The sequence below is a fragment of the Pangasianodon hypophthalmus genome, chromosome 24 (assembly GCF_027358585.1).
Source record: "Pangasianodon hypophthalmus isolate fPanHyp1 chromosome 24, fPanHyp1.pri, whole genome shotgun sequence".
Taxonomy (NCBI): Eukaryota; Metazoa; Chordata; class Actinopteri; order Siluriformes; family Pangasiidae; genus Pangasianodon; species Pangasianodon hypophthalmus.
In genome coordinates, this window is record NC_069733.1 from 1,687,191 (window position 1) to 1,713,120 (window position 25,930).

Genomic DNA, 25,930 nt, shown 5'->3' on the forward strand with positions numbered 1-25,930 from the left:
ATGAACTGTGAGAACTAGTCATTGGATCTTTACCTATCTTTACAAATTTGGTGTCAAACTACTCTGGAGAATGTGAACATCAATAATTATCAAAAACATATTGATATTTTTAAACAATATGGCTGCCACATATCAAGCAACCTTAATGAGGTGGAGCCTCATTTACTCAAATAGCTGTAACTCAAAGCTGTAACAAAATTGAAAGGTTTATACAGAACATGATTCTGAGGTCATACGCAGATTTCAGGGGTGGTCGTACAGAGGGGCAGAGCTAAAGGCATGAAATGGCCACTGTGGGAGCTTGGACCCTGCAGATTGCTGCTTGAAGCTATATTTAGTGGTCAAACCTCTTGAATTTTATTTGCCCCAAACACAAAAATAAATAACCCTGTGACTGTTAATAATAATAATAATAATAATAATAAACCCACTCCAACACTATTTGAACCAAACACAAAAATAGAGCCTCATGCCAAGAACCCCACCATGCTGGGAATTCCATGGCCCCACTTTCTAATTCTTTAGTCTTTACTAATTTTATCTTTCATAAACTTTCTTTTAAGCTAACTTTCAGTGCTTTTTAAACACTGTGTATTTAAGGAAATGCTAATTTAGTTTCAAAAATTTGACATTTCTTATGTAAAAAGATCATATACCTAAAAAAAAACCCTCTTTAAATGACTTGATTGGCTGTCCCACTTTACCAATAATTCCCTGTAACCCTTTACTTCCCAAGGATGAACTCAGTAAGGAATTAAAATCCATAAAGTATAGACACGTTACAGCAGAGGATTCAAGTGTCCCACTTTAACCTTTCTCCCAGTTTACCAATATTAACCCTATGTATACTATGTTATAGATAAATATCTTATGGGAAGATAATTAACTACAAGTTGGTGTGATGTGAAATTACTACTGATTTTTTACTAAGCTGAGTGTTTATGCAGGGAAGGAAAAACTGAATTGAATTGTGAAAATGGTAACCTAAGCTTTCTTTAGCTGAAGGTTAGATATAGGTTATGTGGGTAGTTATATGACTGGGGTTTTAGGGGAGCAATGTGTGTGTGTGTATGTGTATTTCCTATTATAATGCTAGAAAACTGTAAATAAGTGGTGATTTTTGTGTCACTAAAATGTTACCACGTATAATAACATATATGCTATTATACTTTTCTTGTCCAGACAAAGAAGTTTTAAGAAACATACTGAAAGTACACGAAAGGAGATATTAACACCAACAGGCTTGTTTTTAACACATTCATTCCACTTTCAATACTGATGATCCTACACAGGGCTGTGGGGAGCCTGCGGAGCCTGCAGGACAGGCTGCCAGCCCAATCACAATGGACAATTGGCAATGCCAATCAAACTACAAATACATGTCTTTGGAGGAAACCCACCAACGCATGGGGAGAGAACGCAGGGATTTGAACCACTAACCCTACAAATACAAGTCAAATGTGCTAACCACTAAGCCATGGTGCACCCCGATAACAAAACTATCACTCTTTTCCAATTGTTAATATTATTCGTCTACTTCTCTGATCCATCCGTTTAGAAGATTGTATGAAAGAAATGGTGTGTGTGTTGGGGGGGTGTTCCTCGGTTGTTGTTTTTTTGTTGTTGTTTGTTTGTTGTTGTTTTTTTCTTAAGAACCTCGAAAGAAAGGTCTACATATTAAACCAGTTGTGGAAGGACATAGAGCTTCTGTTCGATATGAAGTTTGGATGATGAAATACCTGATTAATGCACAATTCTATCCCCCGCATTTAAAACTTCCTGCTGCACCAGCGCCATCTTGCGGCTGCTGCTGATGACGGTGAGATTTCCACATCCGGTGTGATCATGTGACACTCTGCTTGTTACAGCAGCTGAAACGGAGTTCTGTTACATAAGAGCCTTTAATATACTGCTCTTTGGTAAACATTGTGTTAACTTTACTCCGGTGTGTCGCCGCTTATATAAAGGATTTCACCAGATTTTACTTACGGAAGTTTATTTTATTTTTATACGGAATTTAAGTTTATTTCTGTTGAAATTCTACAGAGTAAGATGGATGTCAGCAGCAGTATATTAAAAGCTCTGCTTTTCTTCACTTTTTCTGTTCATCTTTCATCAGCAGGTGAGTTTAGAAATGTGTAGAAGCTCTCAGTTCATTAGAAAGCTGTGTGGTGTAAATGTGTTGACTATAAGTGTAAATTACGCAGCTCACATTTAATGAAATACGGAAGTTTGATGTTAAACGGAAGCGCGTTTATCCGTTATTACAGGTCTTTACACAGTAATTACAGAAACACATACTTGTGCTATTTATATAAGACACATTTTAGCTGATTAGTAGAGGATTTTGTTGGCGGTAACGTTTATTTTTACATTTTATGACTGTAGTTAAACAGATACAAAATGGCGGCGTGACACTGAAGGAGAAGGCGTTTAGCTTTCGATTTCACAGCTCCATCTACCCGATGCGTATTTACAGGCAGCAGTTTACAGTCATTGTGTGTGTTAGTGTTTACGCTGTTTTAGGGCGTGATCTCTACAATGCGCTTGCTCTAAATCCTGCCTAATAGTTTTTTAGCAGTACATTTTACCTTTACTTACTGCAAAGATACTTTTTAAATGTAATATTAATTTCAAATGATCGGTATTATACCTACTTATTTCAGTTTTAATTACTGCAGATTTTATAGACCTGAAATTAAAACCTAATTCTATTCATGCTGTTTAATTGCTCACAGAGTTTAATGGCAATCATGTCAGTATTTTATTGACCAAACTCCCACACACTTACATTAACGCAATGTTCAGGATTTCAAACTCCAAATGTCCAAACTCTCTCCCAGCTGTGTGCACACGTCCTGAAGCTCCTCTTCTCTCTCACTCGGTCAATCTGTCACTGTACCTGTAACACTAAAGACTAAAAAAGACTCTCTCTCCATCCATCTCTCTATCCATGCCACACACTCTCTCTCCATCCATCTCTCCATCAATGCCGCACTCTCTCTCCATCCATCTCTCTATCCATGCCACACACTCTCTCCATCCATCTCTCCATCAATGCCACACACTCTCTCCATCCATCTCTCCATCAATGCCGCACTCTCTCTCCATCCATCTCTCTATCCATGCCACACACTCTCTCCATCCATCTCTCCATCAATGCCACACACTCTCTCCATCCATCTCTCCATCAATGCTGCACTCTCTCTCCATCCATCTCTCTATCCATGCCACACACTCTCTCTCCATCCATCTCTCCATCAATGCTGCACTCTCTCTCCATCCATCTCTCCATCAATGCTGCACTCTCTCTCTCCATTTCTCTATCCATGCCATACTCTCTCTCCATCCATCTCTAAGGTTAAAGAGATTCATAGTAAAATCCTTCATAATTTTTACGCTTGCAGTTTATTCTTATCTTAATTTATGGAAATCCAACCAGAATGTTCTTTCTCTGGCTCTGAAGACGAATCAGTGCCTCATCTATTTTTTTTTTAGCTGTCCCTATTCAACCTCATTCTGGACTTAGACCTCACTACTTATTTTTACTTCATTCAGTAACTTATTCGATATCAAAGAAGAAATGGTCCTGTTGCTATTTTTTCTCCTTGTATGCCGCCTTGTCATCCTTCGTACATTATATTACGTTCCTCAATGTGTGTATGTTGTCTCTTTGTTATATAATGTTGTATGTTTTGTAAACATTGAATTACTAAAAAAAAAAATAATAATAAAAATCTGTTGGCAAAAAGCACAATGCACTCTATAATTTCGCTCACACGCTCTCGCACACACACCTTGAGATGTCGACTGTTTTCAGTATATTTTTTGCATAGTTTTTGTTCACAGCACTAAATTTTTTTTAATAATGTACTAATATTACACACCTGTTAAGTTGCTAAAACTTTCAACTTTTACAGACACACACACTCTGCAGTACCTCTACACTGCCCTCACAACAGGAAGAAATTTCAGTCCTGTAGGTCTGGTGGATGGAGAGCAGTTTGTGTCCTACGACAGCAACATCAGGAAGCTGATCCCAAAGACAGAGTGGATAAAGAAGGTCGGAGCTGATGATCCACGTTACTGGGAGAGAGAGACTGACCGTGCACAGGATCAGCAGGAGGTTTTCCAAAACAATCTGGCTACAGTAATGCAGAGCTTTAATCAAACTGAAGGTGAAGCGCACACACACACAGTCTGTACACACACGCACACACATTTATTAAATACGCCACAGAAAAAAAATACAGCCTAATACAGCACTTTGCAAAAGTGCACCCTATATTTTAAATTAAATTTTGTTATAGATGTTTATTTTATGACTTCTTATTGAGTTAGTACAAAAACATTGAGTCAGTACAGAAACATTTTAGATTTCTAATCATTACTTTTCTAGCTAAAATGAATCTTACAGAGAAATGCATTTATGTCAGTAAAGAAAGCAGCATATTAATGTAACAGAGCACTTTTCAGACGAAAACCAGAATGAAGGCTGCTGGATTTTGCTGCAAAAACAGAAGCGTGTGTGACAGTCAGAGTCTCCAGAAGACAAGTGGTAGATTCTGCAACATGCTCAGAAAAAAACCTACAGCTCAATTCCTTATAAACTGCACACACTGTACCAGAGTGATCAACCGTGTTGATCATATAGTTTTGTGCATAAACCGTGTGTACGCATGTTTCTAGGCATTAAATGGGATTCATCAAGTTTTGCTAATGCGTGAGGATGTGCGTATATTTCCGCACACTCCTGACCATGTGCATGCAGGAGCCCCTAGTGGTAGAAAAGTGTAATAGCAGATAAACTGATTTTAAGGAACTTCCATTCCACTTATTGTTCATCATCATTTCGGTGCTCACACGATGCAGACAGATGAACAGACTTAATGTAAAGTGAAATCCTATAAAAGGCACATTTAAAGAGGGATTGGGATTATGCCGTGTTTAAAGATTTGGCTCATGCAGCTTTGCAGAGGGAAGAACGTGGTTTTAGCACTGCTGGAAACTCTATGCTAAGAGACATGTCAGTTGATCTCGTTTGGCCAGTGCAGATTTAGTTGATCTCTGTTCTATGGCTTTAAGCTATGAGCACATTTTAAACAGAAATTGGAGATGATACTGGCATTTCCCGGCTGTGGGTTGAATAGTGAGACTAAAAAACAGATAAACAAAAAACATTGCATGAGCGACAGTTCTGTGGGTGGAAAAGCCTTGTTGATTAGAGCGGTGAGAGGAAAATGGCCAGATTGGTTCAAGCTGCCAGGAAAGATACAGTAACTCATACAATCACTCCTTATATCTGTGGTGAGCAGAAAAGCATCTCAGCATGCACAAAACGTCGAATCTTGAGGTGGGTGGGCTACAACAGCAGAAGACCACATTGGGTTCCACTGCTGTCAGCCAAGAACAGGAATCTGAGGCTATCATGGGCACAGACCCATCAAAACTGGACAGTTGAAGATTAGGGGGAAAATTACCTGGTCTTTTCCAGTCTTCAGCTGTCTGGTTTGAGTGAGTCGGTGCCCATGGTAGACTTACATTCTTGTTCTTGGCTGACAGCAGTGGAACCTGATGTGGTCTCCTGCACACAGGATAGTTTTTGTTTTTCGCACCATTCTGCATAAACTCTAGAGACTGTTGTGTGTGAAAATCCGAGGAGATCAGCAGTTTCTGAAATACTCACACCAGTCCATCTGGTACAAACAACCACGCCACGGTTAAAGTCACAGAGGTCACATTTTTCCCCATTCTGATGCTTGATGTGAACATTAACTGAAACTCTTGACCTGTATCTGCAAAATATTACTCATTGTGCTGCTGCCACGTGATTTGCTGGTTAGATAACTGCATGAATGTGTACAGGTGTTCCTAATAAAGTGGACGGTGAGTGTATATCTGAAATACCAGTCCAGTAGTCCACTGATGCCACATCCAGTTCCATAGAGACCTTATCGTAAAGTAGGGGCTGACTTATTGACCTCTAACAGAAATTTCTGGATTATCTCTGACTGTAACTCACTATACCCAGATGTGTGTGTGTTAAATTCAGCTACAGCAGAGAGTCATAATAGAGCCACGATAACAAAATAACAATTACAGTGATCTGAATTCCATCCAAAAAAAAGTAAAAACTACATCATAGACCATAATCATATGTTCTTCATCAATAAACATGCATGAGGTCCATCTTTTCCAGACGTGGAGTAACAACAGAAGTGTTTACTGATGACCTGCAATTCAGCAATGCCAGTTTAATGAGTTTCTCCAAAAATAACGGGAATTTTACACACACAATGGGAAAACTCAGTAAGAATTGTAAAGTGGCTGTTGAGGGAGGACAGTGGAGGTGATTTTAATAAACACTTCCTGTTTCTCACAGCACACCACTGGAGTGTGGTTACTCACCTGCTGAACTCCTACTGAGACGACGTCTTTGCTTTAAATGACCTGTTAAAGACGATCTCTGTGAAACAGAGGTGTGGCTGTTCAGTTGTGTTGATGGCTGGTGAAACAGCTCTGTGTAATAAACCTGCTGAAGTAACACGTAAATACAGTTTCCTTTCTGACATCACCTCATGATTTATTGTGAATCCATAAACAAGCACAGAATGATACTGATGCACAAAATAAAGTTTTGTATTCTCAGTAGTACGCAGTGGTTTTGTAATATCGAGGAAACAGCAGCAGATAATTATATCCTCAGAGTCCCTCAGTCTTTATTCCAGACTGCATACTATCACACTAAATAGCTTCTCTGTACCCCTTTAGTCTTAAAATTCCTGCAGATTAAGTGATCAGAATGTGTTTGGACTTGACACACAGAGCTGTGAATCCATGCAGTGTAGAAGCTCACAACACAGATGTTATGAAATGTTCTTTTGCAAATAGTCTTCAATATCATTGTTCTACTAGAAACGACAAAATGGAAAAATGACCGAGGGTAAAAGGACGAGTAGAGAAACAGTGTAACAGTTTGAGTTGAGAGTGTAAAAGGAAAAGAAACTCATCTGAACTCAACTGAATACACTTTGTTTAATGTGTGTTTGTGTGTGTGTGTGTATGTGTGTGTGTAGAAGTTCATACACTACAGAGGATGTACGGCTGTGAGCGTAATGACACCACCACTAGAGGATACGATCAGTACGGTTATGATGGAGAAGATTTCATCAGTCTGAATCTGAAAACTGCAACCTGGACTGCAGCTAAACCTCAAGCTGTGATCTTTATAAACAACTGGGATCCTAGAGGAGAAAAGGCTAAATACTGGAAGAGCTACCTGGAGAACGACTGTATTGATTGGTTAAAGAAGTACGTGTCTTACGCCAGAGAGACTCTGGAGAGGAAAGGTAAAGTGTGTGATCTGTTACTGTAACTGCAGCTGTTAAACACACACATTAATAACACACTCCTTCACTACAACACACACACTCTGATTGTGTACACACTCCTTTACTGACACACACTTTGATAATGTACACACTAATAACACTATTTCACTACCACACACACACACACACAGGCTCTGATAGTTCTTACATTAATTACACACTTGTTCAATACAACACACACAGTAACCACACACACAAAGGTGCACACACTAACAACACACTCCTTCACTACAACACACAATTTGATAGTGCACACAATAACACACTTTCACTTCAACACACTTATACTCTCATAGTGTACACACCCCTTCTCTACAACACACACACTTGTAGTATACACCCTAGAATCACATTCCTACACACACGCGCACACACGCACACTGTGATAGTGTACACAGTAGTGACACACTCTTTCCCTGCTACACAAACACACATGTACACACACTAGTGTCATTTACATTATAAATGAATAAATCTTACTGACTGTTTTAATATTTATGTCTCTGTGTGTCTCTGCAGTTCGTCCCGAGGCGTCAGTGTTCCAGAAATACTCGACTCCTCCGGAGGTGGTGTGTCATGCTACAGGTTTCTTCCCCAAAGCAGTGATGATCTCCTGGCAGAAGGACGGTGAGGAGGTGCATGAGAACGTGGAGCTCAGAGAGACGTTACCCAACCAGGATGGAAGCTTCCAGAAGAGAAGCATTCTGACAGTTCCAGCTGAGGAGCTGCAGAAACACACCTACACCTGCGTGATTCAGCACAGCAGCTTGGAGAAGGAGTTAGTGCTGCCTGTGAGCGAGCGCCGAATCCTGAGAGGTCGGAGAAACACTTTCCTCTAAAACTCCAGATTTACAGTGAAAGCTGATTTATTGCTGCAGCAGATAATAAAGACTCTGTGCTGATTTAACAGGTGGAGCACCGATTGCTATCGTCATTGCTGTAGTCGCGGCTCTCGTTGCTCTCGTTGCCGTTGTTGCTGGAATTGTGGTCTGGAAGAAGAAGAACTCTGGTGAGAGGAGGAAGGAGGCAGATGTGAAGTTTTCAGAGAACAGCTTTACACTTTCTAATTCTTGAAAGGGGATTTGATGAATATTTTGTTTATTTTAAAGCTTAACTGATAAATTAGACATGACAATAAGCTGATATTGACTAAATGTCTTGTGAAAGCAAACACAGTACACAGATTTTATACTAACTGTCTGTCCATCATCTGTGTTTCAGGCTTCAAACCTGTTCCAGCCAAACCCTGTAAGTGACCCTTTATGATCCATAAATGAGGTTTAAAACCAGTACATTATTTATTTGCAGTGTTTAGTTCACTTTGTGATGGATTTGAATGTTTTACAGCCTCTGAAGGAGATTCTTCCTCCAACAACTCTTAAAGAGCGACTGTGTGTCTTCCTGCTGAACTGAGAGAGTAAGACATGATGATGTTTACAGTGTAATATGGAATAAAAATGTGTGTGTGGAGTGAAAATCCAGCAGAAAAGCCTGCACTAACATTAAACCTCAGCTCAGAGCTGATCCTGTTTCTTTCTGTGTGTTTTTCTAGGAGAGAGGAGGAGAGGAAGATGAGGAACATGCACACACACACACACACACACACACACACACACACACACACACACACATACATCTGTTGTTATTGCAGTAAAATGTAATCCTTAGGGTGTAATTTTTTTGCTCTGTGTAAATTCTCATAGTTTTCTATGTGACTGGGTTTGATGTAATGTAACATAGTAACGTGTGTGTTTGCCGCTGTGCTGTTCTGTTCCACTGAGCTCAGCACTGTAGGAACCATGCTTTTGGTTGAAGACAGGTTTTGGAGTAAAGATTCTCAGTAACGGCATCATTGCAAGAAATGCCACCACCATCTCTGCTTAAGAAGTGACTGAGGTGAATTTCTAGTTGAAACAGAACAGTCTTGTGAGACATTTCCTGATTCAGACAGTGTTATTCTCTGAATCCTCTGCTGAAAAAAGACTAAGGAATTTTGAGGATTCTGCTTTTGGTATTGGCTGAGATTTTCACAGGGAATATGTCTGGTATTTACAGTTGTAAATGTGTAAAATTTGGAATTCAGTATTTAAAGAATTTGAACTCTTTTCAGTGAAAACCATTTCCACTCAGCAACATGTTACTATGTTACATTACTACGCTTATGGATTTTTTTTTTCTTTTGGTCGTCTTCATCACTCCTTATATCTGTATTTTATAAGAAAGTAAGCTACAAAAAAGAAGTTCTTAGAAACATATGTGTATATATTTAATGTATAATGTACATATATAATGTGTTTGTGTGTGTATGTGTATATATATAATATACACACACACATATATATAAAATATGTATTTTGCAGTTGTTCTTACTGATTATTGTAAATATTACTCTAATATCCTGTGTTTTGTATTGTAAATTATACTAATACAAGTAAAAGTACTGTTACTTACTTGCCATGCAAAAATAAAGCCATTATTCATCAAATATACACCGATCAGCCATTAACATTAAAACCACCTGCCTAATATTGTGTAGGTCCCCCTTGTGCCTCCAAAACAGCTCTGATCCTTCGAGGCATGGACTCCACGAGACTTCTGAAGGTGTGCTGTGGTATCTGGCACCAAGACAGTAGCAGCAGATTCTTAAAGTCCTGTAAGTTGCGAGGTGGAGCCTTCATGGATCGGACTTGTTTGTCCAGCACATCCCACAGATGCTCGATCAGATTGAGATCTGGGGAATTTGGAGGCCAAGTCAACACCTTGAACACTTTGTCATGTTCCTCAAACCATTCCTGAACAATTGTTGCAGTGTGGCAGGACACATTATCCTGCTGAAAGAGGTCACTGCCATTAGGGAATATCGTTGCCATGAAGGGATTTATTTGATCTGCAACAATATTTAGGTAGGTGGTATGTGGTCAGAGTAACATCCACATGAATGCCAGGACGCAAGGTTTCATTGCATGATAGTTCTGTGCGGTTGCTGGCTGTTGCTTCCACCTTCATAACTTGGGGAAAGTTGGCTAAACGTAGCTTAATTTACTGTTCTGAAGCTTCAGTGGCAGAAATGGCAAAGAAAGAAAGAAAGGTCTACATATTAAACCAGTTGTGGAAGGACATACAGCTTTTGTTTGATATGAAGTTTGGATGATGAAATACCTGATTAATGCACAATTCTATCCCCCGCATTTAAAACTTCCTGCTGCACCAGCGCCATCTTGCGGCCGCTGATGATGACGGTGAGATTTCCACGGAGCTCTGTTACATAAAGCACTGACTGAATTATTCATTATTTGTTTCTGCCACTTGGCATATAATGTGTGGAAATATGACTGTGTACAGGAAGGAGTGTGTGTTTGGGATCCAGTAGAAAAGAGGTGCTTCTGCTACTTTGTGAAGCACACACACCTTGAGATGATGACTGTTGTCACTATACTTTTTGCATAGTTTTTGTTCAGAGCATTTCATTTTTTTTAATGATGTACTAATATTAAGCACCTGTTAAGTTACTAAAACAACTTTTACAGTCACACACACTCTGCAGTACCTCTACACTGCCCTCACAACAGGAAGAAATGTCACTGCTGTAGGTCTGGTGGATGGAGAGCAGTTTGTGTCCTACAACAGCAACATCAAGAAGCTGATCCCAAAGACAGAGTGGATAAAGAAGGTCGAAGCTGATGATCAGCACTTTACAAAAGTGCACCCTATATTTTAGTACAAATTTTGTTATAGTTGTTTATTTTATGACTTCTTATTGAGTTAGTACAAAAACATTGAGTCAGTACAAAACATTTTAGATTTCTAATCATTACTTTTCCAGCTAAAATGAATCTTACAGAGAAATGCATTTATGTCAGTAAAGAAAGCAGCATATTAATGTAACAGAGCACTTTTCAGACAAAAACCAGAATGAAGGCTGCTGGATTTTGCTGCAAAAACAGAAGCGTGTGTGACAGTCAGTCCTTAAAAACTGCCACACCAGAGTGATCAACCGTGTGCTCATATAGTTTTGTGCATAAACCGTGTGTACGCATGTTTCTAGGCATTAAATGGGATTCATCAAGTTTTGCTAATGCGTGAGGATGTGCGTATATTTCCACACACTCCTGACCATGTGCATGCAGGAGCCCCTAGTGGTAGAAAAGTGTAATAGCAGATAAACTGATTTTAAGGAACTTCCATTCCACTTATTGTTCATCATCATTTCGGTGCTCACACGATGCAGACAGATGAACAGACTTAATGTAAAGTGAAATCCTATAAAAGGCACATTTAAAGAGGGATTGGGATTATGCCGTGTTTAAAGATTTGGCTCATGCAGCATTGAACACACTCCAGCACACTCCTTCGTCCTTCACAACACACACACACACACACACACTGATACTGTACATACTCCAACACACTCCTTCATTACAGCGCACACACACTCTGATAGTGTACACACTCCTTCATCCTTCACAACACACACACACTGATAGTGTACACACTCCAGCACACTCCTTCATCCTTCACAACACACACACACTGATAGTGTACACACTCCAGCACACTCCTTCACTACAACTCACACTAAAACACACACACTCATAGTGTGCACATTAAACACACACTCCTTCTCTACAACACTTACCCTCATACTGCACACAATAATGTACACGGTAATGACACACTCTGTCCCTGCAACACACACACTTGCACACACTAATGTCATTTATGCTATAAATAAATAAATCTGTCAGAGAGTTTTAATATGTATGTCTCTGTGTCTCTGCAGTTCGTTCCGAGGCATCACTGTTCCAGAAACACTCGTCATCTCCAGAGGTGGTGTGTCATGCTACAGGTTTCTTCCCCAAAGCAGTGATGATCTCCTGGCAGAAGGACGGAGAGGAGGTGCATGAGAACGTGGAGCTCAGAGAGACGTTACCCAACCAGGATGGAAGCTTCCAGAAGAGAAGCATTCTGACAGTTCCAGCTGAGGAGCTGCAGAAACACACCTACACCTGCGTGATTCAGCACAGCAGCTTGGAGAAGGAGTTAGTGCTGCCTGTGAGCGAGCGCCGAATCCTGAGAGGTCGGAGAAACACTTTCCTCTAAAACTCCAGATTTACAGCTGATTTATTGCTGCAGCAGATAATAAAGTCTCTGTGCTGATTTAACAGGTGGAGGATCAGATGGAGGATCAGATGGAGGGCAGAAATGTGTCATTGCTGCTATAGTCGTGGTTCCCATGGTTCTTTTTGCTGTTGCTGCTGGATTTGTGATCTGGAAGAAAAGGAAGTCTGGGGAGAGGAAGAAAGAAACAAAAAATAAGTTCAGCAGAGCAACTGGAGACATTGAACTCGAACTTGGATCTTGTCACATGGACAGAGACGTCAGGAAGGAGCTGGGATGATTCAGCAGCCAATGGACACTTTGCAGTTTGGAAGGATTGCCCTGGACATGACCTTATTCCATGAAACTTTACAAAATCCCTTCAAATAAGGTCATGAGATGAGTGAAAGCAGGAGGTATAAAGAAATTGGGTTTTAAGTGTACAGGAGGTGTGGGAGTAAGACCAGGAGGAGGAACAGTAGGAGCTGAGGGAGAGCAGAGGGGTGTGTGTGTGTTGTTCACTCAGACAGGTGAACCTGGTCATGGAGAGAGGCTTTACTACCGGACATCTTTGTAAGACTGATGGAACATCTGCGATTGTGAGTATGTAATGGTGATCTTTTTTGAAGAAGATGATCTTGTCACTGTAACCTTATAAGTGCAATTACAGTCATGGGGAAAATAAAGTACAATAAATAAAAACATAGAATTGATGGACAATGTACTTTCTTTTTCCATGGCTGTATGTGAAAGAATATACAAATTCCTGGAAGTTATCTGCTTAGAGAATGTGGCTGTCCTGATGCTTCATTGTATTATTACTACAGTATTATGTACTTCTATTTATGCATTATGCATAATTTTACTAGATTCCAGGTGGCAGAAATGTGTTAATAGGGAAAATCATGTAAATGAGCAACTACAGTGTCCCAAAAGTCTTCATACACAGGGAACTGTGTTTGCCAGCACTGTGTAGGTTGTGCCTTCGTCAGTGGCCGTCTTTCACTTGGAAGTGGATGTCACTTCCGGTCTTTTGAATTTGTTAATTAAGTTTGGCAACAGTGTTGTGTGAGATGTGCTTGCTATGTTTCCTGTTAAAATCCATCGCAACCTTCCCGATCCAGCCATGAGAATGATTTCAGTATGTTCTTCTTTTGTCAAAGGCATTCTTAAAGGCTATCTGAAAAAAATAAATAAATAAAAATATATGTATATATATATATATATATATTATTTGTACTGATCAATAAAGTTTCTTTTAATGGTAGAGAAGATGGGCTGTGTTCTTTTTCTCTTAAATGTAACCTTATTCATGACAAAGTATGTACACAATACATACAGTAGTATGCAGAATCTAACACCAGGCTTTGGGTGAAGCTAATCCATTTTAAACTGGAGGTATTTATTTATTTATTTATTTTTATAAACCTTTACTAATTAAATGTTTATCAACATTAAATGTTTTGCTACATATAACTTCATTCTATTTTTTTGTGACAACCACTAATGTGGAAAAAAATGTGCAGACAAATCTGTTATACTACATTCTGTTTAAAAAAAAAAAAACCTTTATGTTCTAGGTCAGTAGTGAAGAAACAGGAATATTGTAAAACGCTGAATGTTTTTCTACTCCTGTATAATTTGGTTGTGCATTTTGAGAAGAACCAAACTTTTCAGATCATCAGATGAAACCCAGCACTGACATCAAGTTAACATGTCACTTAAATCCATTCAGCTGTGGTCAAGGGTTTGACTGTTAACACTTAGCTTTACATCAGAACATTCAGACCTCACCTACCTAATCATAATCAAGGAAAGGATTAGGTGGGAATGGAGATGGGGATTCTTAAAGAATCAGTGCCAGAAATATGAGATGACTGATTGTGAGTATAATGTATTTGTCAAGTCAGCTTTATTCTCATATCATTCAGGTTTTACAGTATACAAAAACAATTACAATCTCGTGCTACAGTAACCTGCTCCTCCAGCACAACAATGTGCAGACAGAGCATACACAAAAACACAAGACAGTTGCATGTATATAGGAAAAAGGCATTGCACATATCAATAGTGCAGACTATATAAGATGATATAGAGGATACAACAGTGTCTTATAAAGTAGTGATACAGAGGTATGTGGATGATTGTTTACCATCAAACAGTGCAAAAACATACAGTAAACTATGTGAAATAGTAATACATCATGCAGAGTATACACATATACACACACAGGAGACAGCATGTGTCATTTAGCCAAACACATGCAGGGGAAAGGTATTTCAGTGCAGCACAGTCACATCCATAACACGTCCCCATGCACAGCACTTTTACTGAAGCACTGAGCAGAATTTCAGCAGCGCTGGAAACGATTCGCTGAAACCCACTTCTTTTCCAAGTTGTACTTTTGGGCTTGTTAGACAGATTCCGCAGGATTTGAGTACTCCACAAGTTTCTGAACCTTTCTTGCGTTTTTCACGTGTGCATTCGTCTTAGCGTGTTAGCATGCACTGCCACTGACTCAGTTTTGCTGCTTCTTTTCAACTTGTCATCAAGTCCAAATTTGTTCGAGCGTCCCAACGATTATAGCTCATGAAAAGGCCAGTTCAACTGTTTAACTAACTCATTTTGAAGAAGGAAAGTCTAAACGCCATACAGAAAGATTTATAACATGTAAATTCTCAGGCGCCATCTTGCCGCCGCCGCCGCCGCCGCCTCGTCCTTCTTCTTCGCCTTCTTCTTCTTCTTCTGTTGTTTATTGGCGGTTGGCAAACACCTTATAGGTGCATGACCGCCACCTTGTGGAGTGGAGTGTGGATCAGCATGGCTACCTACTACTAACTCCTACTAAATCCTTCTGCAGAGTCCAGTACTTTCTAAAAACAGGAAACTTGCTTTGTAAACTACATCTCCAGAACTCCTTCTTAGGATTTCTTTTATATCGAGTACCATTTTATTTGTTTTAATACAATCCTTAAGTCTCTCTCTGTCCTCCCTATATTTGGGACAATGTACAAACACATGCTCTACAGTTTCTGATGCTTCACAGTAGCCTAGCCATTAGCATGTTTCTTCATTATTTTCAGTGTACTGTTCAGTCCTGTATGACCAAGCCTCATTCTAGAAATCATATCCTCCTCCCTCCTATTTCTGTAACTATTTCTTGTTTCACCTACTTTCCTTTGGATGATATAGTAGTTTCGACCCTTACTTTCTGCATCCCATTCCTCTTGCCATTTCCTTTTGACTCCTGATTTGATTATACTTTTAAGCTCAGATTTGCTATATTTTACTGTTAGCTCTATTTCTTCATGCTTAATTGCACTTTTTGCATATTTGTGCCGGAATCCATATGAAATTGATTGTTATACCTGCATAACCCCGCCTCCTTCTTCTTCATCTTCTTCATATGAGGTTTTATGGCGAACCAGCTTCCGGTGCATTACCGCCGCCTACTGGACTGGAGTGTGAAACATCCGTCCGTCTCCCTGGTTACCTACGTAAGCGTTAAACACCTGCATGAGCGCGCGCACCTGTTTCATATCGGCTCACGTGAACTTTACCTGACTGACTTTATTTTCCCTCGCTAAAGCTCTGAGCACTGCTACAGCATTGGTGTTCTTAGCTCTAGTATTATTTAAACCCTTCATAATGGACCACCACATCGCTCTGATGATTTTAATCATGCTTCCTTGTGGAGTGTCGGCAGGTGAGTTTTTTTCTTAACCTCGCTGTAGTTCCGTTAGCCAACAACAACAACAACAACAACAACAACCACCACCACCACCGGTAACGACAAGACTGAAAGACTCTGTCAGAGAACTCATCTGGTTGCTTAAGCAGTACAACATCTTCATTGTTGCCCTGAATGAGAGCAGGCTCTTTTAGGATGAAGGTTTCCTAAAAGAGGAAGCAATAGGCTACACCTTTGCTCAGAAGGAAATCCTGCTGGTGGATCTTCACAGTGTGGGATTGGCAATCAGAAACACACCCCTCCCCATGTTCCTCTGACCTCTGTCTGTTCTGAGCATGAGCAGGTCATCACAAACAGACTGCTTTAGTCACTGTGACTGGTTTGTTAAATTGGTTTGTCAAATTTAACATGAAAATTCTTTCCAAAGAAATCCTTAACAAATATTCAGATTCATGTTATGTCAGAGTATCCAGAGATTTTGAACAAAGCAGTAAGATTTCTGACGCAGATTCCAACAACGTATCTTTGTGAAACTGGATTTTCTACATCTATGCCACGCAAAACGAAATATAGGAAGAGGCCGAGGGTTTTCCTAGACCTCCGTTTGCAGCTTTTCTCCCATCAGCCTGACATCCAGCACTTGGTATCTGTCAAACAACATCAACTCTCATTAGGTGAGTAGGAAATATTTAACATTGTGTGTTTACTAGCTGTGTTAAGTGAATTATACACTCACACATACATGGAACCCTTTCATATAGGCAAGTTACATTTATAACTGAAGTTTTAAACACATAGGTTAAATACTATGGTGGGCCGCAGCATTCAACGCATTGAATGTTCCCAGGAGCACAGTGGGCTACATCATTGCGAAATGGAAGACGTTTGGAACTACAAGGACTTTACCTAGAGCTAGCCGTCTGACCAAACCCAGTAACCGGGCTAGAAGGGCCTTGGTCAGGGAGGTGACCCAGAACCCAATGGCCACTCTAACAGAGCTTCAGAAAGGAACCTGATGGAAAGGAAAACCATCTTAGAAAGGACTCAGAAAGCATGCGCAAAAAGATTCTCAGGTCTGATTTGGAAAAACTCTTCAAATTCCAAGCACTATCTCCTGTGAATCCAGGTACTACTCATCAGCTGGTTAACACCACTGCATGCAAAAGGGGTGCTTCTAAGCTGCAGGGATGGGAAGTCTGTTCAGAATTGAGGTAAGAATAAATACAGAGTGTTCCATGAAGAAAACCTGCATCAGGGTGCACACAACCTCAGACTGGGGCGAAGGTTCACCGTTCAGCAGGACAACGACCCGAAGCATACAGCCAGAACAATGCTGGAGTGGCTTTGGGGCAAGTCTCTGAATGTCCTTGAGTGATTCAGCCAAAACCCAGCTTTGAACCCTGGAGAACTTGTGTAGAAAGAGCTGAAGATGTCAGTTAACAGTGAACTGAATGAGCTTAAGATGATCTGCCAGGAGGAATGGGAAAAATGACACAAAAATCCATGTGTGCAAAAGCTGTAACTGCTTCTAAAGGTGCTTCTACAAAGTACTGAATGAAGGGTCTGAATAATTAGCTAAAAAAGATTTTAGTTTTAGAATTTTAATAAATCTGCAAAAAAAAAAAAATCTTAATTTTTAAAATCTAAAATCTTTTTTTTAAACTTTGTCATTATGACATATTTTATAGCTATTACTGGACAAAAAACAGCTTTTAATTTAATTTGTAACAAGTTATAAATTTATAACAAGTTGTTTAAAAAGTGAATGAGATCTGAATACTTACTTTCCAAACCCATTGTACATATATTTTTGCCAGTTACATTCAACTTTAGTCATTTCAAGTTTCTTGCATGTGAAGACATCACTTAAACCACAGGTCTTAGCTCAAACATATGCAGCAACTGTCCATTTTTATCTTTTGAATGTTTTCCAACCACAGACCTGACACTTGGTACATTTGAATGCATAACACTTGAACTGTGAAAACTGACAGTTTCACCTGTGGCTCATCTGCTTCTGACCACCAGCTGCTTTCATACACTTTTTTTTTGCAACTATTGCATTTGCAGAAAAAACAAAAAAACAAGCTTGAAAGATTATGTTCCTGATTTTTGTTAAAATGAAGTCTGAATGTCGATTGCTGTGCAACATTTATGGAGCAGTTCACACTACTGATGGCTAAAATGGCTATATTAGTTATATTAGTTTGTAAAAGTAAATAAAAAGAGGTCACTGTAAGGTGCTGCAATAAACACTGAGCAAAAGGCTTTTCCCCCATAATACATTAGAGTGAGAGCACAGGGCTGCAAAAGGAATTTTCTGAATAAAAGTCTTTGATAAAGCCAGAAGTGAAAAGCTGTGTTGGTTACTATAAAATTAATCATTCATTCATTCATTCATTCATCTTCATTAAGCACTTTATCCTGGATCAAACCCCGGACCCTGGAGCTGTGAAGCAGCAACACTTCCTGCTGTACCATCATGCTCTCACTGAGTATTTAGCAATCTGAAATAATTCCTGCTACATATAAACCTAAAATAATAAGTGGAATATAGAATATGAGGTTCTTACAGATGCTATCATATAAAAATAAACTAGGGTAACAAGGTAACAAGGTAAACTTGGCAGTTCATTGGAATGAACATCATTAAGTCAGCTGACCTTCTACTGAAATGTGACGTGTGTGTGTGTGTGTGTGTGTGTGCGTGTGTGTGAAAAGATCCACACCCCCTACACACAGATAAAGCAGCATATGATTTGCTCAACAGATTGTTTCCTCTTTGTCTCTCGGCTGATACACAATGGTTCAGTTTTTAACTCTGCATGTGTTTCTCTGTGCCATGGGTAAGTGTTAATAATCTCATTTACTGCTTTACTAAATTATTATTGTATTTGTAATATATATACATTTTTAATTACATGGTTGTGTAACTGAAAAATATAATTATTCAGAAAGCTGCAAATTAAAAAAAAACTATTCTGTCCAGCTAAGAGATTTTTAGAGAATTTACACAACTTTTTTCCCCAAGTTAAAAATGAAACACAGAGGATCAAATCCATTTTAAAATGAAAAAAAACTCATGTCTTAGCTGTATGCATTGAAGTTATTTATAACTTTAAAAAACATATATAACTATAAAATCTGGGATGTTATAAATGAGGTGTGTGTTTTATGGGTTGCAGGTTTGCTCTCAGAGACTCTGTGCTCTTTAACTTTGGAGGCAGAAGCTGGAGATAATGTCACTATTTGGTGCCAACATGATCTGACTGATCCAGGTTACATCTACTGGTTTAAACACACGAGTGATTCAGTTCCACTTCTTCTTGGGTGCAAAAAGTTTAGGACATCAGCTCCATCACAATCGTGTTACTTCTTTACTGAAAGTGAGAGAATAGTGATGTCTGTTCATGGCAAGAACACGTCTCTCACAGTCACTGCAGTAAATGTCTCTGATACAGGACTCTATTACTGCAGCTTCAGTGATAAAATGATCTTTAGCAACTCGACGTCTTTACAAGTGAAAGGTAAATTTATACAAAGTGAATAACTGCAGTAAAAGTTGATTGAGATGACTGAGGTTGTAAAATTAATGTTTCTTATTTCAGGCGTAAATAAAACTTTTTCTGAGGATAAAGCAAAAGGTTTGTTGTTTTTTGTTCTCATGAAGGCTTCTGCACATCTTTAAATTAAAATATGATGCAGGTTTAGGGATCAAAATGTTTTCTTTAATATTTTTCTCCAAGGTTCAAACTCTTCTGCTGTGTTCGTCATGCTGAATGTGGTGTTTGGTGCCGTGAATGTGATTCTTCTGAGTGTCCTGATCTTCATCATACTGAAGCACAGAAAAGCTGAGAGAGGTAAAATATTACTCCTGTAATAATAATAATAATAATAATAATAATAATAATAATAATCTTTGCTTTGTGTTGCTTTAGGTGCTGAAGCAGAAGCTAATGAGGTAAATTTGAGACTAATTTAAACACACACACCGACCTCCAGAATAATTAACTCTGATTTACTTTGTAACAGAAATCGATGCATTTGGCATTTTTTTTTTTTTTTTTGTGATGAAGAATTTTTTTAACTTCTCAGTAAAAAAACATTTATTTGAAGACAAACGACAAGTAAATTACAGCAATTGAACATTTAGTGTATTGGGTAAATTTTAAGATATTAATAATGAAATATAATAATAAAGCTCATATCTTCTAAGCAGCTCTTGGAACTTCTCAGGTGTAATATTTGGCATCTATACATGAGCCACTAGTTTCCTCTTGTTCTCATCGTTTCTGCTTTAACCAGACGCTGCCTTCTTCAAGTAAAGACTGGAAGTTGAGAGGCTCATGACAAAAAGTTTTTTCCAGATATTTTTCTGTTCTCTTCTTAGAGCCACATTATGTTTTTAACATTCTGATCATTTTTTTGTAGATATATATTTTAATATAGAGGTACCCTTTCCCTTTTCATTCAAAAACCACAGAGGGTGCCAACTTTTTTTTTAATCCATGAAAGCCTGATGAATATTTGTTGGTGTGTTCCAGATGTGTATTAAAACAAAAGGCACAAGATGATCTTAATTCTAGTCATTTCTAAAGAAATTAAATATTCAAAATGTTTAGGCATACATTAAGCAAAAAGTATAATTGGCAAAAAAAATATATATATAGTTTGCATGAATTAATTCATTAATTTTTAAAACAGAATCAGTTTAGATTTGTTTTTTATGAAAATGTGTTCATTATTTAAAACAGTTTTAAATCAATTTTCAAAAAATAAACAAATAAAAAAGCAGGGGTTCTCAAACATTTCTCACATAAAAATACATGTTTTAATTTTATTATATAGAATATAATTAAATATAATCCAGCTATTAAAATATTAGGCTCATTATTTAAATACAAGTACATTTTCTCCGTTTATTAGTTATAGATCTTTTTATCATTAATAATTCCACTAACAGAACATTAGGTCATTATCAAGTTGATATTATTTATAGACTTCTTGTTTTTGAGTTATTGAGGTTTGGTTCAAAATTATTTTAATTCAATTGACCAAACATTTGAATTATAGCTAATAACTATAATAATAATAATTAATATAATATTAATAAAAGTAATAAATATAATAATTGATAAATATAGGAACAATGAAACTACACATGCTTTCATATGGTCGAGGAGGAAATCCTCAAGGTTCTCAGAAAAAGAGGCTCTGAAGATTCTCCACTATGAGGGCTTTATGATCTCTGTGAAACTTCACTTCAGCTCAATAAGAACATCTGGAGAAAATATGTTAGGTGTACTTGATTTATTTTTTATTTATATGTATCTTTGTTGTTCTGCAGGTTGCTGACTCGGACTCGGTGCATTACGCTGCACTTCACTTCTCTAAGAATAAAACCAAGAGAATCAGGAGACATGATGAAAAGGTGGATCAACATGTGGTATATTCTTCAGTCGGACAGAGTAATGTGTGTACGTAATGTGAAATATCATTTACTGTTTATTTAATATGAAACAGATGTTTCTGATGGTCCATGTTTGGAAGAACTATATCATTTGTAACATCACATTTACAAAATGTAATATAATATAATATAATATAATATAATATAATATAATATAATATAATATAATATAATATAATATAATATAATATAATATAATATAATATAATATAATATAAAATGATATAATAGCTTCAGGATTCTGCACATTTAATTTTTACTCTAAACCTTGTATCAGGTCTCTCAGTTTATATCCAGTGTCATAAAATATTCAAGGGTAAATACAGTCAGGTCCATAAATATTGGGACATCGACACGATTCTAACATTTTTGGCTCTAAACACCACCACAATGGATTTCAAATGAAATGAACAAGATGTGCTTTAACTGCAGACTGTCAGCTTTAATTTGAGGGTATTTACATCCAAATCAGGTGAACGGTGTAGGAATTACAACAGTTTGCATATGTGCCTCCCACTTGTTAAGGGACCAAAAGTAGTGGGACAATTGGCTTCTCAGCTGTTCCATGGCCAGGTGTGTGTTATTCCCTCATTATCCCAATTACAATGAGCAGATAAAAGGTCCAGAGTTCATTTCAAGTGTGCTATTTGCATTTGGAATCTGTTGCTGTCAACTCTCAAGATGAGATCCAAAGAGCTGTCACTATCAGTGAAGCAAGCCATCATTAGGCTGAAAAAAACAAAACAAACCCATCAGAGAGATAGCAAAAACATTAGGCGTGGCCAAAACAACTGTTTGGAATATTCTTAAAAAGAAGGAACGCACCGGTGAGCTCAGCAACACCAAAAGACCCGGAAGACCACGGAAAACAACTGTGGTGGATGACCGAAGAATTCTTTCCCTGGTGAAGAAAACACCCTTCACAACAGTTGGCCAGATCAAGAACACTCTCCAGGAGGTAGGTGTATGTGTGTCAAAGTCAACAATCAAGAGAAGACTTCACCAGAGTGAATACAGAGGGTTCACAACAAGATGTAAACCATTGGTGAGCCTCAAAAACAGGAAGGCCAGATTAGAGTTTGCCAAACGACATCTAAAAAAGCCTTCACAGTTCTGGAACAACATCCTATGGACAGATGAGACCAAGATCAACTTGTACCAGAGTAATGGGAAGAGAAGAGTATGGAGGAGGAACGGAACTGCTCATGATAAGCATACCACCTCATCAGTGAAGCATGGTGGTGGTAGTGTCATGGCGTGGGCATGTATGTCTGCCAATGGAACTGGTTCTCTTGTATTTATTGATGATGTGACTGCTGACAAAAGTGTTTCGGGCAATACTATCTGCTCATATTCAGCCAAATGCTTCAGAACTCATTGGACGGCGCTTCATAGTGCAGATGGACAATGACCCAAAGCATACTGCAAAAGCAACCAAAGAGTTTTTGAAGGGAAAGAAGTGGACTGTTATGCAATGGCCAAGTCAATCACCTGACCTGAATCCGATTGAGCATGCATTTCACTTGCTGAAGACAAAACTGAAGGGAAAATGCCCCAAGAACAAGCAGGAACTGAAGACAGTTGAAGTAGAAGCCTGGCAGAGCATCACCAGGGATGAAACCCAGCGTCTGGTGATGTCTATGCGTTCCAGACTTCGGGCTGTAATTGACTGCAAAGGATTTGCAACCAAGTATTAAAAAGTGAAAGTTTGATTTATGATTATTATTCTGTCCCATTACTTTTGGTCCCTTAACGAGTGGGAGGCACATATGCAAACTGTTGTAATTCCTACACCGTTCACCTGATTTGGATGTAAATACCCTCAAATTAAAGCTGACAGTCTGCAGTTAAAGCACATCTTGTTTGTTTCATTTGAAATCCATTGTGGTGGTGTATAGAGCCAAAAATGTTAGAATTGTGTCGATGTCCCAATATTTATGGACCTGACTGTAATATAATATGATATAATAGCTTCAGGATTCTGCACATTTAATTTTTACTCTAAACCTTGTATCAGGTCTCTCAGTTTATATCCAGTGTAATAAAATATTCAAGTGTAAATAGATACATGTCTTTATTTCTTGCTTGTTTCTAAGAAAATAACAGATTTGTAGAAGCTCTGACAATAAAAACTGTACTTTGTATTAAACACTAATTGATATTGTGTGTAAAAATGTATCCTCATGTCCCATAAAGTGAAGTTCATCTAGTCATCTTGTCAGTGAAATAGAAATATTTGCTATTCCAGCTTTTCCAAGTGGAATCTCAGGAGTCTGAAATGGTTTATTTCATTTCTGGATTTGGTTCTTTTTCAGTGAAACTGAGTCGTTAATGTGTAAGTAATTATGGTGAATATTGTTCAAGTGGGACACTTTTGAAAAGGTGACTTTTTCTGTCAATTTTTACCCTCATCCCAGTGTCATATCATCTAACAAGATATCTTTATTAAAAAGCTTAAAATCTCCCTAACACTATTCAAAAGTGAACATCAAGAAATATCCAACACAGGTAAAACTTTTTATAATCTCTGTTTATCAGATTCTCTGCGTTTTCCTGTGTTACTGTTCAAGTGGGACACTTTACTCTCTCTTTAACCAGGACAGATGTACATATTTTTTATCATCTGTTTTGCTTGTAACATTCATGAAAATCTTTTTTTTTTGGTAACACAGGTGTGAATATATATGTATTACGGCCCTTGGCCCTCCTCTGTAGGCTGCTTTTTGGATATTCCATGTCTTTGCCATCATCCTAAGATGTTATTCGTCTCTCCTCCTGCTGCCTCCTACAGCTCCACTCCTCTTCTCCTCACTTCACTGATCTAAACTTCTCTAACTCACTGCTCTTTCCTTATCTGTCTTTTTCTGATCATCCCCCCTCTCTTTCTTCATTTTACCATTTGATTCTGAAATACATTTAAAGTGTTATGCATTATTACAATAAGGAGAATATATCCATTAGTAGTGTGTACTAATTAATCATTATTACAGAGCTTGAAAAGCATTGAATTATTCCTCATTCTTCCTCTTATTAGGGGTCCAAGCACCAATGGTGCTTGAACCCTGTTGTAATTGTTAGGATTTTTCTTTCTTTCTTTCGTCTTCTGCCTTAGAACATAATATATATACCCAACTGTAAGTCATAGAACCATGAAACTTGGTCAACAGGTAACACTTCCTCCCACTACCCAGGCAAGTGAGATAGGCCCGATCGGCCCAATGGTAGTGCTAGAGCACTGGGTTTTATGTTTTGGTCCATATCACATGAACTGTGAGAACTAGTCATTGGATCTTTACCTATCTTTACAAATTTGTTGTCAAACTACTCTGGAGAATGTGAACATCAATAATTATCAAACACATTTTTAAACAATATGGCTGCCACATGTCAAGCAACTTTAATGAGGTGGAGCCTCATTTACTCAAATAGCTGTAACAAAATTGAAAAGCTTATACAGAACAAGATTCTGAGGTCATACGCAGATTTCAGGGGTGGTCATACAGAGGGGCAGAGCTAAAGTCAGATAACTGTTTCTCAGGAACTGTAAATCATCAGAAACCATACATCTGATCAAGAACCGTAAATCAATTTTGTGATTTAGAGTCAATTTAAATGTGTGTTAGGTTCAAGTAGCTGTTTCTCAGGAGCCAAAAGTCTGTTTGGGCTGAAATTTGGTGTGCTGCGTCGTTCCTCTAATTTGTAACTGGATTTTTAATCATTACTTAATTACTTTAAAAACATGTCTGAATTCAGCCAATCAGCTTTCAGCAGGCATTTTGCACAAGTAGCATTGAGCTATTATCACAAAACTAGTATGTTCGTCTATGTATCTTGGCAAGAACTGGCCACTGTGGGAGCTTGGACCCTGCAGATTGCTGCTTGAAGCTATATTTAGAGGTCAAACCTCTTGAATTTTATTTGCCCCAAACACAAAAATAAAAAATCCTATGACCTTTAATGGCTGCAAACCCAAATACACCCCTGCCCCCACACGATTTGCCCCTAACACAAAAATAGAGCCTCGTGCCAAGAACCCCACCATGCTGGGAATTCCATGGCCCCACTTTATAATTCTTTACAGTCTTTACTAATTTTATCTTCCATAAACTTTCTTTTAAGCTAACTTTCAGTGCTTTTTAAACAATGTGTATTTAAGGAAATGCAAATCTAGTCTCAATCATTTCACATTTCATATGTAAAAAGCTCATACACCTAAAAACCCTCTTTAAATGACTTGATTGGGAGTCCCACTTAATAAGTAAATAAGTAGTGTCATTAAAA

General features: G+C 38.2%; 3 protein-coding genes across 5 annotated transcripts; all 3 read left to right on the plus strand.

Moving 5' to 3' along the window:
* Positions 1–1,836: 1,836 nt before the first annotated feature.
* LOC117595956 (BOLA class I histocompatibility antigen, alpha chain BL3-7) lies at positions 1,837–9,880 on the plus strand. Of its 3 annotated transcripts, none has more exons than XM_053229126.1 (8): positions 1,838–2,122; positions 3,921–4,178; positions 7,077–7,349; positions 7,911–8,207; positions 8,302–8,400; positions 8,613–8,639; positions 8,739–8,808; positions 8,944–9,880. In XM_053229126.1, exons 1-7 carry the CDS (start codon positions 2,053–2,055, stop codon positions 8,771–8,773), a joined length of 1,059 nt encoding a protein of 352 aa, XP_053085101.1. In that variant the 5' UTR covers positions 1,838–2,052; the 3' UTR covers positions 8,774–8,808; positions 8,944–9,880. The 3 variants fall into 3 exon arrangements, with proteins under 3 accessions (XP_053085100.1, XP_053085101.1, XP_053085102.1); XM_053229127.1 differs by having other exon boundaries at positions 7,911–8,187; positions 8,300–8,400; XM_053229125.1 differs by lacking the exons at positions 8,613–8,639; positions 8,739–8,808; positions 8,944–9,880 and having other exon boundaries at positions 1,837–2,122; positions 8,302–8,548.
* Positions 9,881–10,719: 839 nt separating this feature from the next.
* LOC128317349 (class I histocompatibility antigen, Gogo-A*0201 alpha chain-like) lies at positions 10,720–13,432 on the plus strand. The gene is made up of 4 exons (XM_053229244.1): positions 10,720–10,741; positions 10,898–11,091; positions 12,159–12,468; positions 12,557–13,432. The coding sequence occupies exons 1-4, from the start codon at positions 10,720–10,722 to the stop codon at positions 12,787–12,789; spliced, it is 759 nt and encodes a 252-aa protein (XP_053085219.1). The 3' UTR covers positions 12,790–13,432.
* Positions 13,433–15,808: 2,376 nt separating this feature from the next.
* Positions 15,809–24,187, plus strand: LOC117595961 (uncharacterized). The gene is made up of 6 exons (XM_034299302.2): positions 15,809–16,853; positions 16,978–19,025; positions 19,365–19,706; positions 19,926–20,039; positions 20,118–20,140; positions 21,527–24,187. Exons 2-6 carry the CDS (start codon positions 18,983–18,985, stop codon positions 21,662–21,664), a joined length of 660 nt encoding a protein of 219 aa, XP_034155193.2. The 5' UTR covers positions 15,809–16,853; positions 16,978–18,982; the 3' UTR covers positions 21,665–24,187.
* Positions 24,188–25,930: the final 1,743 nt, after the last annotated feature.

Coding starts and splice junctions, on each gene's coding strand:
- LOC128317349 (XM_053229244.1), top strand. CDS start 10,720: ATGACTGTGTACAGGAAGGAGT. Junction 10,742..10,897: donor GACTGTGTACAGGAAGGAGT/GTGTGTTTGGGA, acceptor GCACCTGTTAAG/TTACTAAAACAACTTTTACA. Junction 12,469..12,556: donor CGAGCGCCGAATCCTGAGAG/GTCGGAGAAACA, acceptor CTGATTTAACAG/GTGGAGGATCAGATGGAGGA.
- LOC117595956 (XM_053229125.1), top strand. CDS start 2,053: ATGGATGTCAGCAGCAGTATATTAAAAGCTCTGCTTTTCTTCACTTTT. Junction 2,123..3,920: donor TGTTCATCTTTCATCAGCAG/GTGAGTTTAGAA, acceptor CAACTTTTACAG/ACACACACACTCTGCAGTAC. Junction 8,208..8,301: donor CGAGCGCCGAATCCTGAGAG/GTCGGAGAAACA, acceptor CTGATTTAACAG/GTGGAGCACCGATTGCTATC.
- LOC117595961 (XM_034299302.2), top strand. CDS start 18,983: ATGGTTCAGTTTTTAACTCTGCATGTGTTTCTCTGTGCCATGG. Junction 19,707..19,925: donor GACGTCTTTACAAGTGAAAG/GTAAATTTATAC, acceptor TTTTTCTCCAAG/GTTCAAACTCTTCTGCTGTG. Junction 20,040..20,117: donor GCACAGAAAAGCTGAGAGAG/GTAAAATATTAC, acceptor GTGTTGCTTTAG/GTGCTGAAGCAGAAGCTAAT.